At 43.3% G+C, this 13,372-nt stretch overlaps 1 protein-coding gene across 3 annotated transcripts in view; it reads left to right on the forward strand.

Annotated features, from left to right (window-relative positions):
- atg7 (ATG7 autophagy related 7 homolog (S. cerevisiae)) overlaps positions 1-13,372 on the forward strand; it is a 68,496-nt gene that overhangs the window by 15,236 nt on the left and 39,888 nt on the right. For 2 of the 3 annotated variants that reach the window (XM_066670339.1, XM_066670340.1), the window contains exons 13-16: positions 7,396-7,590; positions 9,631-9,781; positions 9,977-10,053; positions 11,103-11,218. In XM_066670339.1, coding sequence (XP_066526436.1) covers positions 7,396-7,590; positions 9,631-9,781; positions 9,977-10,053; positions 11,103-11,218 — 539 coding nt within the window. Of the gene's footprint in view, positions 1-7,395; positions 7,591-9,630; positions 9,782-9,976; positions 10,054-10,461; positions 10,612-11,102; positions 11,219-13,372 lie in introns of those variants that run through there. The other variant, XR_010802585.1, reaches the window with a different exon arrangement.

Here is a 13,372-nt window from a genome sequence, read left to right on the forward strand (position 1 = left end):
TTAGTGCCCAGACTGACTGCTTCCTGGAAAAATGAGCAGTTTTGAAGCTCTCAGAAAAAATTAAATACATTTAGAATGCACGGTACATTTCAGATGGTTTTGAAAATTGTTTGTTTCGTAATAACAGGAGAAGAGTAGAAGTGTGGAGCCAAAACTCTACTTGACTGAACCCTGCTGAATGCCAGTTGTGGGCCTGAGAGGTATAAAGCCCTAAGAGAGTGGGCTGTGGATCGGTACAACTGTTCTCTGGAGGGATGCAGCGCCATCCAATACCTTTGGGATGAGTTTGAGTTGTGTTTGAGATCCAGAATTAATGATCCAACATCAGTATCTAATCTCGCTAATGCTTTTTTGGCCGCATGCCATCACAGCTTTACAGAAATATTCCAGCATCTTGTAGAAAGCCTTCCCAAAAGAGGTGAAGCTGTTGCTGCAGTAAAGAGGTACACATTTCTCATTATTGTTTAATATGTCATTTTTTAAGTTCTAAAAATACTAGAAGAAAGCATGAATATTTTAAAAATCTCAAGCACTGTCATGTTCTTCTGTTCCTAAAGGAATATATGGCCCACCAACTCAAGCACTGTGAAACAAGACCACCCAATCACTTTTCTGTGGCCTGCCTTAATCAGAAACATGGGATTCTGAATCTGCGTTTGTGTGGGAGCCCAAAGGCAGTGTTAAATGGAGCCGAGCATGGAGAATTAAACACAGTGAAAACGAGAACGGAGAAGAAAGAGAACTGGGCAAAAACGGCTAAGAACCAGAGCTTCTTCTCCGTGCTCCTCGCTGCTGTGCGCTCGGGGTCGGGGTGAACAGTGAGCAGCTCGTTATAGTTTAAAAAAATCGGTGATGAAAGTGGTCATTCTGAACAGGGCTCTTTTGAACCGGGGGAGAAGTAAATATTCCTCGGTCTGTCTGTTTGTTTGAAAAATATGCGTTTTTTTTCAGAAGTCTGTTCCTGTGTGAAATGATGATAACAATCAGCTGAAAAATCTCAAATGAATTTGAAGCTGTCGGAGTGATGATGAGATGGGAGGATGTATCGTACACTGATGAGATTAAAACAAACTTTTAATTACCCCCCCCCTTATCTCCGGCCAATCAAAAGAAACATGAGCCAAGAAATAATTCCTCCCTGAACATGTACAGACTGTTCGATGCTTTTCTATAAATGGGAATTTAGTTATTCCTTAAACTAAAGAACACCGTGCCCCAGATGCAGCTCTGGGAGACGTTCTGAGTGCTTTTTCCTTTTACACAAATAAAAGTGAAGTGTTCCTCTTTTTACAGAGTTGTTCTGCCTTTGGAGGAATGCTCTTTAATAACCGTACTTTTTAAAGCTCTTCTTTCTTATGGGCTCCAACAAAAAGTACAAAAAAGCAAAGACTAAAGTAGTGACCTCCACCGAGGACCAGATCATAAAATAAGAGAAATCTCATGGGTTTCCAGGAAGGTATTAACTTCAATCTCCTCGTCACTGAAGCCAGTGATGGGTGCCCACGTACGACACATGAATCATCCATCGCTCTTATGCCTCTGGAAGGAACACAAAAGCTTGTGCAGTCGATCTACAACAGATTTAAAAATCACTTAAAATAAGAATTTGACACTTCCAAAGCATGCTTATTCATAGAGTTGACTCTCTGAGGTTTTGGTAGGGCAACATAAGGCATGCATATTTATCAGATTTAATTATAGCCACTAAAGAGACAGTAGGTGTATAGTTTTTTGGCTGGAAAATATTCCGTAGTTTATGTCACAATTAAACAAATTTACCCTAAATATGCTAATGATTCTTATTAATAACCACAATGAACAACTATGTGTAGCTATTTTACTATATACCGTGGTGACCTGGGGCAGCCATGGCCTGGTGGTTAGGGCTGTAACTGGAAGGTTGCCGGTTCCATCCCCAGAGCTGGGAGGTCATCAATAAAGTGCCCTTGAGCAAGACACCTAACCCCTAGCTGCTCCCCGGGCGCCACGGCTAGGGCTACACACCGCTCCGGGCATGTGTGCTCCCTGCCCCCCTAGTGTTCATTAGTGTGTGTGTGTAAATGTGTGTTTCACTGCACGGATTGGGTTAAACGCAGAGAATAAATTCCTTTATTGCTGATAAAGTGATTCCCAACTCAATGCAGGTGTCACTTGATCTCAAATAAACTATTGTTACTCACAACAACCATATAACAGCATTATTATCAAACCCTAGGGAAACTAATAATATTAGACGAGGCCCTCTAATTATGTCTTTACCAAACATCAAATAAATTAACAACACTTAAAATAAAATGATTCAGTGGAAAAGTAACCGTAAGCCATTGCTGCACATTTTTAGGGTGCATTTACCTTAGCTTTGTGTATGAGAACGTCAAATTCTTAGACTGAGACATAGCTCATTAATTTGGACCTGATCTGGGCTGGTATCAAGTGGAGATTGAAGCTACAAATCTTGAGGATTTAAAAAAATCCTCTTGTGTCCAGTTTTTAGTTTTGATGTAAATGTGATTCTCCTGTGGAGCCGAGAATGAAGGCTCTCACCTTTAGCTATGCTCCTGAAGCCTGAGGTTGTGGGGGGTGGGTGGGAGGGGGCTTTTGCAGCTCTTCTGATTCACCCCAGTTGAGCCCTGTCTGTGGTTAATTATGCAGTTCTGTCCCCAAGCCTCCAAGGCATGATGGGAAGGTGTTGGGGTAAAAAAGTAATTTCTCACTTCCTCAGGCAGACATGTCTCCTTATGACTGAGCCCCAGTCATCAAATTATCTGCAATATTGTACCCCAGGGCCTTTAACCCCACTATGGAAATCAACTTCACTTTATAATTCTCTTAAATACATAATGTACAGGGTGTGTGTTATTTATTGAAACCTTTAGAGAAGTTGATGGCTAATGCATTAGATTTTTGAGCACATTTATTCTTTCTTCAATTTTAAGATTGTAAACAATTCTAGGGCTCGGAAAGTTCATTTGCATATAAATATTGGACTGTGAACTACATGGTGGGTGGGGTGTTGTATGCATTGAGTAAAAATAAACCTAAAACAGATAAACACTCTTACTTTAAGTTGTAATGAAATGATTCATTGCACACTACCAACATGGAGTTACATGCTGAAACAGATTCCACTGCATACATCATCGCTGTCTGAAGAAAATCATGTATCTCCAAAATAGTAATAGTAATAGGTTGTGGGTTCAAGTCCCGCTCCGGGTGACTGTCTGTGAGGAGTGTGGTGTGTTCTCCCTGTGTCTGCGTGGGTTTCCTCCCACAGTCCAAAAACACACGTTGGTAGGTGGATTGGTGACTCTAAAGTGTCCGTATGTGTGAGTGTGTGTGTGTGCGTGTGTGTGTTGCCCTGTGAAGGACTGGCGCCCCCTCCAGGGTGTATTCCCGCCTTGCGGCCAATGATTCCAGGTAGGCTCTGGACTCACCACGACCCTGAACTGGATAAGGGTTATAGATAATGAATGAATGAAAGTACTATTAAATATTTGTGTTAGCCTTGGTGCTAACATGCACATTGGAAATCCCATAGATGTGCTTGAAATAGTTTGGTGGGTATTTTGAAGATTTTGTGGTGGGAACTAAACATACGGTCACTGCTGGACACACACACCCACTACAGATAAGACTCTGAATGATGCTAAATGTGTTTCAAATAAGAGGCATTGGCTTTACTTGCCTTTTTTTTTTAAATCCTCATTCTCATGCAGCTAGCGCTATATAAATAGAATTGAATTGAACTGAATGAGATATTAGTGATGGGAGTTGAATGACATTAATCCCTAAATCAGTGTGTGTGTGTGTGTGTGTGTGTGTGTGTGTGTGTGTGTGTGTGCATGTGTGTATTGTCTAATTTTCAGTTTCCTGTGACTGCGCTGCTAAAGTAGCAGCACTCTGTTTACACACCGGTTATTATTTATTCATGTCCCCATCTTGTATTGATTATCTCCTCCTGTTCGGCTAATGAGAGCCACATACTTACCTTTACAGAACCCCTGTGTTTAGAGCCAATTAAACACTGGGCAGCTCTATCTGAGCCATAATTACCTCAGTCCTCCATAACACACACAGAGACCCCACAGTGCTTCAGATCCTCTCCGAGAGCCGTATGCAGCAAGAATGTGAGTAATTTGTGATTCTCTTCTCGCTCGGCTGGAATTCAGGTTCTGTGTCCTCTCTTCCTTTGACGTCATTTCTATAGCGTGGATGGATTATCTGCTTTGTGTAACGTTGTGTGTAATATAATTGGGACTTGACCAACTCTAATGATTCTGTGTGAGGTTTTTCATCTATCGCAGAAATACATTATAGTTTTTATTTTTTTACAAATGTAAACATTAATGTCTTCTTCAAAATTACAGGCAGTGACTGTACACAGTTTACTCATGGTTGTGACGTCACAGCTCACAGGTTCTGATTGGTCCGGCGCAGTGTGGACTATGGTTCCTATAATCACAATCACAGCTCTTGTAAACACAGAAACTATCAGGGATCGGTGTGTCCTAATTTGTACTTTTCGGAGTATTTAAAACTAAAGTAATAATTTTACTTTATTGAATAAAATGTGATTTTTCCTTTGCTTTTTGCTTTCTGTCCATATTTATTTATTACTTCTCTTTCTTTTGTGTGGTGTTGCTGATTGTGTGTGTGTGTGTGTGTGTGGTGTTGCTGACTGTAGTTTGATGGTGTGTGTGGTGTTGCTGTGTGTAGTGTAATGGTGTGTGTGGTGTTGCTGTGTGTAGTGTAATGGTGTGTGTGGTGTTGCTGACTGTAGTTTAATGCTGTGTGTGGTGTTGCTGACTGTAGTTTGATGGTGTGTGTGGTGTTGCTGTGTGTAGTGTAATGGTGTGTGTGGTGTTGCTGTGTGTAGTGTAATGGTGTGTGTGTGTGTGTGGTGTTGCTGACTGTAGTTTGATGGTGTGTGTGTGTGTGTGGTGTTGCTGACTGTAGTTTGATGGTGTGTGTGGTGCTGCTGTGTGTAGTGTAATGGTGTGTGTGGTGTTGCTGTGTGTAGTGTAATTGTGTGTGTGGTGTTGCTGACTGTAGTTTGATGCTGTGTGTGGTGCTGCTGTGTGTAGTGTAATAGTGTGTGTAGTGTTGCTGTGTGTAGTGTAATGGTGTGTGTGGTGTTGCTGTGTGTAGTGTAATGGTGTGTGTGTGTTGTGTTGCTGACTGTAGTTTGATGGTGTGTGTGGTGCTGCTGTGTGTAGTGTAATGGTGTGTGTGGTGTTGCTGTGTGTAGTGTAATGGTGTGTGTGGTGTTGCTGTGTGTAGTGTAATGGTGTGTGTGGTGTTGCTGACTGTAGTTTGATGCTGTATGTAGTGTAATGGTGTGTGTGTGTGTGTGGTGTTGCTGACTGTAGTTTGATGGTGTGTGTGGTGCTGCTGTGTGTAGTGTAATGGTGTGTGTGGTGTTGCTGTGTGTAGTGTAATGGTGTGTGTGGTGTTGCTGTGTGTAGTGTAATGATGTGTGTGGTGTTGCTGACTGTAGTTTGATGCTGTGTGTGGTGCTGCTGTGTGTAGTTGTGTAGTGTAATAGTGTGTGTGTGGTGTTGCTGTGTGTAGTGTAATGGTGTGTGTGGTGTTGCTGTGTGTAGTGTAATGGTGTGTGTGGTGTTGCTGACTGTAGTTTGATGCTGTGTGTAGTGTTGCTGTGTGTAGTGTAATGGTGTGTGTGTGGTGTTGCTGACTGTAGTTTGATGCTGTGTGTAGTGTAATGGTGTGTGTGGTGTTGCTGACTGTAGTGTAATAGTGTGTGTGGTGCTGCTGTGTGTAGTGTAATAGTGTGTGTGGTGTTGCTGTGTGTAGTGTAATGGTGTGTGTGGTGTTGCTGTGTGTAGTGTAATGGTGTGTATGTGTGTGTTGTGTTGCTGACTGTAGTTTGATGCTGTGTGTGGTGTTGCTGTGTGTAGTGTAATGGTGTATGTGTGTGTGGTGTTGCTGACTGTAGTGTAATAGTGTGTGTGGTGCTGCTGTGTGTAGTGTAATAGTGTGTGTGGTGTTGCTGTTTGTAGTGTAATAGTGTGTGTGGTGTTGCTGTTTGTAGTGTAATAGTGTGTGTGGTGTTGCTGTGTGTAGTGTAATGGTGTGTGTAGTGTTGCTGTGTGTAGTGTAATGGTGTGTGTGGTGTTGCTGTGTGTAGTGTAATGGTGTGTGTGGTGTTGCTGTGTGTAGTGTAATGGTGTGTGTGGTGTTGCTGACTGTAGTTTGATGGTGTGTGTGGTGCTGCTGTGTGTAGTGTAATGGTGTGTGTGGTGTTGCTGTGTGTAGTGTAATGGTGTGTGTAGTGTTGCTGTGTGTAGTGTAATGGTGTGTGTGGTGTTGCTGTGTGTAGTGTAATGGTGTGTGTGGTGTTGCTGACTGTAGTTTGATGCTGTGTGTGGTGCTGCTGTGTGTAGTGTAATAGTGTGTGTGTAGTGTAATAGTGTGTGTGTGGTGTTGCTGTGTGTAGTGTAATGGTGTGTGTGGTGTTGCTGTGTGTAGTGTAATGGTGTGTGTGGTGTTGCTGACTGTAGTTTGATGCTGTGTGTAGTGTTGCTGTGTGTAGTGTAATGGTGTGTGTGTGGTGTTGCTGACTGTAGTTTGATGCTGTGTGTAGTGTAATGGTGTGTGTGGTGTTGCTGACTGTAGTGTAATAGTGTGTGTGGTGTTGCTGTGTGTAGTGTAATAGTGTGTGTGGTGTTGCTGTGTGTAGTGTAATGGTGTATGTGTGTGTGGTGTTGCTGACTGTAGTGTAATAGTGTGTGTGGTGCTGCTGTGTGTAGTGTAATAGTGTGTGTGGTGTTGCTGTGTGTAGTGTAATGGTGTGTGTAGTGTTGCTGTGTGTAGTGTAATGGTGTGTGTGGTGTTGCTGTGTGTAGTGTAATGGTGTGTGTGGTGTTGCTGTGTGTAGTGTAATGGTGTGTATGTGTGTGTTGTGTTGCTGACTGTAGTTTGATGCTGTGTGTGGTGTTGCTGTGTGTAGTGTAATGGTGTGTGTGTGGTGTTGCTGACTGTAGTTTGATGCTGTGTGTAGTGTAATGGTGTGTGTGGTGTTCCTGTGTATAGTGTAATGGTGTGTGTGTGTGGTGTTGCTGACTGTAGTTTGATGCTGTGTGTGGTGCTGCTGTGTGTAGTGTAATGGTGTGTGTGTGGTGGTGCTGACTGTAGTGTAATGGTGTGTTCATGTGCTGCTTCGTAATTGGGTCTCTCCCCTGATTTGTTGTTTTACCTTTTTAATTTAGACCCCAATAATCTGAAAAAAGAAGAACAGAGTTGTACACACTTCAGCGTAACAGGGCTTTTGTCAACAGTGATGAAACGTTTACCTGTATGCAGGAGTTGAAAATAGTTCAGTTATTGTTTTATGACTCTTTGATTGAGCTCTCTCTCTCTCTCTCTCTCTCTCAGAATGCAGAAGGCTTTAACATGAGCATCCCCATGCCTGGTCACCCAGTGAATTTCTCAGATGAGACTCTAGCTCAGGCTCAGCGAGATGTGGAGCAGCTGGAAAATCTCATTTCGGCTCACGATGTGGTCTTTCTACTGATGGACACGAGAGAGAGCCGCTGGCTGCCCACAGTCATAGCGGCAACCCAGAGAAAGGTATTTTCCCTCAACTCAGATTGCATGCAAGTCTCACATTTAGAAATGGAACAGCAGTTTCTGAAAATGTAACCAACACAGAGTGATTCACACAAACCCTTTCTGTGTTAATGGAGTACAGAGAGCACACCGCGGTGGGAACCAGCAGCTCCCCCACAGTTTTTATTTATTTCACTATGAGTTCTGGTTTTCTGTGCTGCACATATGTTGGTACATAATGCGATTTAGTGAGGCATGATGATTTGATTGGTCTGTACTAATAATGTGCACAGTGGCATCAAACAACACCTATATTCACTGCTGTAGTCGATTGTGTAAAATTGACATGGAGCTGCTAATTGTTGCACCAAGATTATGTTGAATAATTATTTTCTGGCTGTTGTTAGCTGAATGAAGGGTAGATGAGCAGGACTTGTCTCAGTCAATAAACAGAACCAGTCCAGTGTTATGGTCATTTCAGGGCACAGTCAGACACAAGGTCATCTCCAGAGTCCATGCCTCCAGCTCGTAGTTTAAACTGAACTGAACTTTTGTACATCCCCTTGTTTAACTCTTAACATGAGTTTTTTGGTACAGACCTTTTTTGTATTGATTATTTTGTAAGTCCATAATTTTGTGCCTGCACATGTTTTCTTCATCTTCACCCTGTCTGTGTACTTTATTGATTACTATAGTGACTGTTGCTGCAAACTCTTCTTTCTCACAGCAGTCACTTCAGAGAAGAAGTAGATTCGTGCGTCTCTGTTGCACTACGTATCGTACAAGGTCATTGGCCATTACTAGAAAATGAAACCAAAAAGTAACCATGTTTTTTTTTTTTTTTTTTTTTTTTTTTGGTTAACTATAAGGTAGATATTTTTGAGGTTTTAATTTCTTGAGAATTAACAAATGTATCCAGGAATATTAATGAATTATGAATGATTCTCCTTTTTCTTCAAGTCCTTTTCCTACGTTAATACAGCCTCATCATTCCTGTGTGTAATATAGTGGTATATTTAGACCTAAATGATCCAGAAAGAAGGAGTTTGGTGTGTTTTCCCTGTGTCTGCGTGTTTCCTCCGGGTGACTGTCTGTGCGGAGTGTGGTGTGTTCTCCCTGTGTCTGCGTGGGTTTCCTTCGGGTGACTGTCTGTGAGGAGTGTGGTGTGTTCTCTCTGTGTCAGCGTGGGTTTCCTCCGGGTGACTGTCTGTGAGGAGTGTGGTGTGTTCTCTCTGTGTCTGTGTGGGTTTCCTCCGGGTGACTGTCGGTGAGGAGTGTGGTGTGTTCTCTCTGTGTCAGCGTGGGTTTCCTCCGGGTGACTGTCTGTGAGGAGTGTGGTGTGTTCTCTCTGTGTCTGTGTGGGTTTCCTCCGGGTGACTGTCTGTGAGGAGTGTGGTGTGTTCTCTCTGTGTCTGTGTGGGTTTCCTCCGGGTGACTGTCTGTGAGGAGTGTGGTGTGTTCTCTCTGTGTCTGCGTGGGTTTGCTCCTGGTGACTGTCTGTGAGGAGTGTGGTGTGTTCTCCCTGTGTCTGCGTGGGTTTCCTCCGGGTGACTGTCTGTGAGGAGTGTGGTGTTTTCTCCCTGTGTCTGCGTGGGTTTCCTCTGGGTGCTTCGGTTTCCTCCCACACTCCAAAAACACACGTTGGTAGGTGGATTGGAGACTCAAAATTGTCCATAGGGGTGTGAGTGTGTGTATGTGTTGCCCTGTGAAGGACTGGCGCCCCCTCCAGTGTGTATTCCCACCTTGCGCTCAATGATTCCAGGTAGACTCTGGACCCACCGTGACCCTGAACTGGATAAGGGTTACAGACAATGAATGAATGATCCAGAAAGAGAAGAATTGAGTGGTGCACTCAACTCCAGATCTAAAAACTGTTGGATGTTCCGAGAAGTTTCACTGACCACTTCCTGACTCAGTACTAGGTTTTGGAGCTGCTGGTTTAGTTTTTCAGAAATATACATTATATATATTTTTTCAAACAGACACCATTCACTTTTTCAATAATTACTGTCCACTCCAAAACCCAGTAAACTTCACTTATTCCAACCTCTCTGCCAACAGCTCATCATTAACGCTGCGCTGGGGTTCGACACGTTTGTGGTGATGAGGCACGGCCTGAAGAACCCCAAAGCCTCAGACACAGGAGACTCCAGCCCTTCGTCCTCCTCCTCTCTCTCTGACTCCTCTTCAACCTCCACTCCAGCAATACCAGGTAGGACAGGTGGACATCACCAGTTACTGTCATTTTAGTTAAACTGAGTTCTCTCCTTCAAACTTCAGAGCTTCTCTGAACCTAGCGCCAATATCTCAGCTATAGCATGACCTTAAGTGCATTGTTGTGATGATATCGCAGTTTCTTTATTTTTAGTTAATATTTTGATGCCTATTAATTAATACACATTTTTAGGCACCTCTTTGTTCTCCAATATACCTGGCCACCGACTCGGCTGTTACTTCTGCAACGATGTTGTGGCTCCTGGAGACGTGAGTTCTTTGCAATCTTTGTTCCTCTATTTTTGTTTCTTTGTTTTTTTTAATGCCTAACTGAGGCATTCAGACTGCAGTCAAATGTGGGGTGTAGGCGCGTGTGATTGGGGTGTATATTGGGGTGTAGAGTGTGTGATTGGCCTTGATTTGAAGCTGCATGCTGTCGCCTTCTCTGGAAGCATGTGAAATCAAGCTTTGTTGCCGTAACTGCTACTGCCTGTGCTGATGTAATGTGATTGTAGTAATAATATATCCTATATTTACAGATACTGCACCATACAGAGCACAGAGACAAGATTAACCATTTCATACCCCTCTTAATAAGCAGTATATCAGGGGGTGCAATATATTAGTTGCTAACTTTTTAATTACCTTTTTAAACGGGACATATTATATTTTTCACAGTTCTGGGGTCATTTGGTCAAAATACCACAAGGATCAAAACCCACAGCAGTGTTTTCCTCCTGTGCCCTGTGCACGATGGCCTGTTAAGCGCCTGAACCCTTAAATGATAACGAGCCGCTCGCTGTTCACCCCGACCCTGGCGCACAGCAGGTGAGGAACGAATTGCAGGAGCTCTAGTTTTTAGCCGTTTTCGGTTCTTATTTCTCTTATTTCTCCACTCTTTGTGTCCTGCGCTGTGATTGGTGAGACTCAGGCGTGTAGGTAGATTCCCAGTTAATGTCCACAGGCAGAGAACAACACAGCAACAACACAAATAAGGATATTACGGAGTACATTTTGTTTTAGATTCAAACAGAATCCTTTACTCGTTAAATACTTGAGTAGAATAAATAATGATTGGAACATAAAGTAAAAATCGGTTAGTGTTTGTCTTAAAGGGTCAGTGAGTTTTATCACAAAAATAAACAGTATTTATGTTATTATTGAAGTTTACGTTAGACGTGAGTCCAGTTTATGCTCCACAGAGCGGGTCCCCCACTTGGTTGTGTCCATGATTTGAACTGTTTTCAGCACAGAATCTCTGCTACACCCAGGTCACTAGGTGTCATTATGACAGCTGTTCACTTCTTGTGATTTTTCAGTCAACTCGTGACAGGACGCTGGACCAGCAGTGTACGGTCAGTCGTCCTGGTCTAGCGATGATTGCCGGAGCTCTGGCTGTTGAGCTGATGGTGTCTATTCTCCAGCATCCAGAAGGGTAGGTTTCTCTCAGATATATCACACAGTATATCACTGACAATTAGGCAACAGACTGCTCTTCCGTTTCAGGTCCATTTTTAAATAAATTATTCACAGAAATTTAAACTGTAAAGAAAAAGTAGTTATTTGCATTTGTAAGTTAAATTAAAGTAACTCCATACAATATATTTACTTTAAAATTAGAGCTTCAGATTTATTGTGATGATCCAGTGATTTGTGATGGGGAGAAAAGAGCCTCTGTCATTGCTACTAAGGCCTCAGCACTGCAGAAACTGCGCAGTGTAACTTTAGGAGGAGGGGGCAAATCCACTCTCTCTTACCCCTCCGCATTGATTGCAGGACAATGCTGTAAAAATCAATGACACCAGGGGCAAATCTTATGTAGTGTTTCTTTAAACAAATAACATACTTTGCTCAGAAAGGGAAAGGCCTATTGAGTTCTTAATAATATTCGTGGGAGTAAGGTGTAGATGCTGTGCTTCCAGTTGCTCTTAATTTTGGTGGAATCACTGTATGATTCCACAGCTGAAGTGTATTCTGTGTTTTTACTGTAACGTTATCTGGTGTTGTCATCCGTTTCGTGCACTTTGCAGCTGTTTGTTTTGGATTAGAGTCATTACCCGTGAAAAGGAAGAAATCAGATAAGCGCTGTTCTCTTTTACAGAGGGTCAATAAATCAAAGCCAGTACCAGCCGAAGCCAGAGCAGGCTCGTTTCATCTCATTTTCATGCAAAGTAGCTTCGAAACTGTGCTGTGATGCTATGTGTGGCCTCTTGTGTGTCTCACTAATGCTCCTTTACTTTCTTCTGTGTTTACCGTGTGTGTGGACGGTTTGGATACAGCCATCATCTCGCTACAAGCCTTTCTTCGCTTGCATTAGAGCATTACAGAGAAAGCCTCTGCTAGGGCCGGATAAAAGGCTTTGGAAAGAGCGCGACAAAAGACGAGGCGCAGGAACAGGGAGAGGTGCACAAGTGCAGGGAAAGTTCTGGACTCCTGCAGGATGCTTAGTTTTTCTTAGAAAGAAAAACTAACGGTGCACTCGGTGCAAACTCGATGCACGTGAGGAATCTCAGAGGAGTGTAAACCACAGCCCCAACCGATTGGACAAACATTGGACTATTTTAAGGTCACACTGATATGTTGGTATCCACCAAATTGGACCAAAATGTGTGTTTCGTAATGATCACTTGGGCATCAACATAAACCTCTCCATTCCTCTCTCTAAAGAACCCTGTAGCTCCCACGGCGTACTTCACTGTTCCATCGTGTTCGTCTCTTGTTCTGCTTCACCACAGAGAAGAACCAGCTCCGGAAAAATAATTACTCTGCGGTGTGAACACACCAGGAAGGAACTGTGGCTTTGGGCAGGAGAGAGTGAGGAAGTCCTGACTCTCTCCAGTGAACAGTTTAATTCACTGTTGCTCAATCTTCAACGTTTAAAAAGTCCCAAAAGACCAACTGTGCTGAGTGTTATATTCAGCTTTAAAATGTACTGACCACTGATGAGAACGACTCAGACTCACTCTCTACAGACTTTAAAAGGGCAGTATCCTCCTAAATATACGTTTTTTAAAGTGTTTATTCACATTTTTGAATGAAAAAGAACATCAAAGCTTCATTAGGAATTCATTGATAAACATTCATTCATCCATTCATTCATTATCTGTAACCCTTATCCAGTTCAGCGTCGCGGTGGGTCCAGAGTCTACCTGGAATCATTGGGCGCAAGGCGGGAATACACCCTGGAGGGGGCGCCAGTCCTTCACAGGGCAACACACACACATTCACTCACACACACACACCTACGGACACTTTTGAGTCGCCAATCCACCAACCAACATGTGTTTTTGGACTGTGGGAGGAAACCGGAGCACCCGGAGGAAACCCACACAGACACAGAGAGAACACACCAACTCCTCACAGACAGTCAAAAGGAGGAAACCCACGCAGACACAGGGAGAACACACCACACTCCTCACAGACAGTCACCCAGAGGAAACCCACGCAGACACAGGGAGAACACACCACACTCCTCACAGACAGTCACCAGGAGGAAACCCACGCAGACACAGGGAGAACACACCACACTCCTCACAGACAGTCACCAGGAGGAAACCCACACAGACACAGGGAGAACACACCACACTCC

This window comes from Hoplias malabaricus, chromosome 5 (assembly GCF_029633855.1).
Source record: "Hoplias malabaricus isolate fHopMal1 chromosome 5, fHopMal1.hap1, whole genome shotgun sequence".
Classification (NCBI taxonomy): domain Eukaryota; kingdom Metazoa; phylum Chordata; class Actinopteri; order Characiformes; family Erythrinidae; genus Hoplias; species Hoplias malabaricus.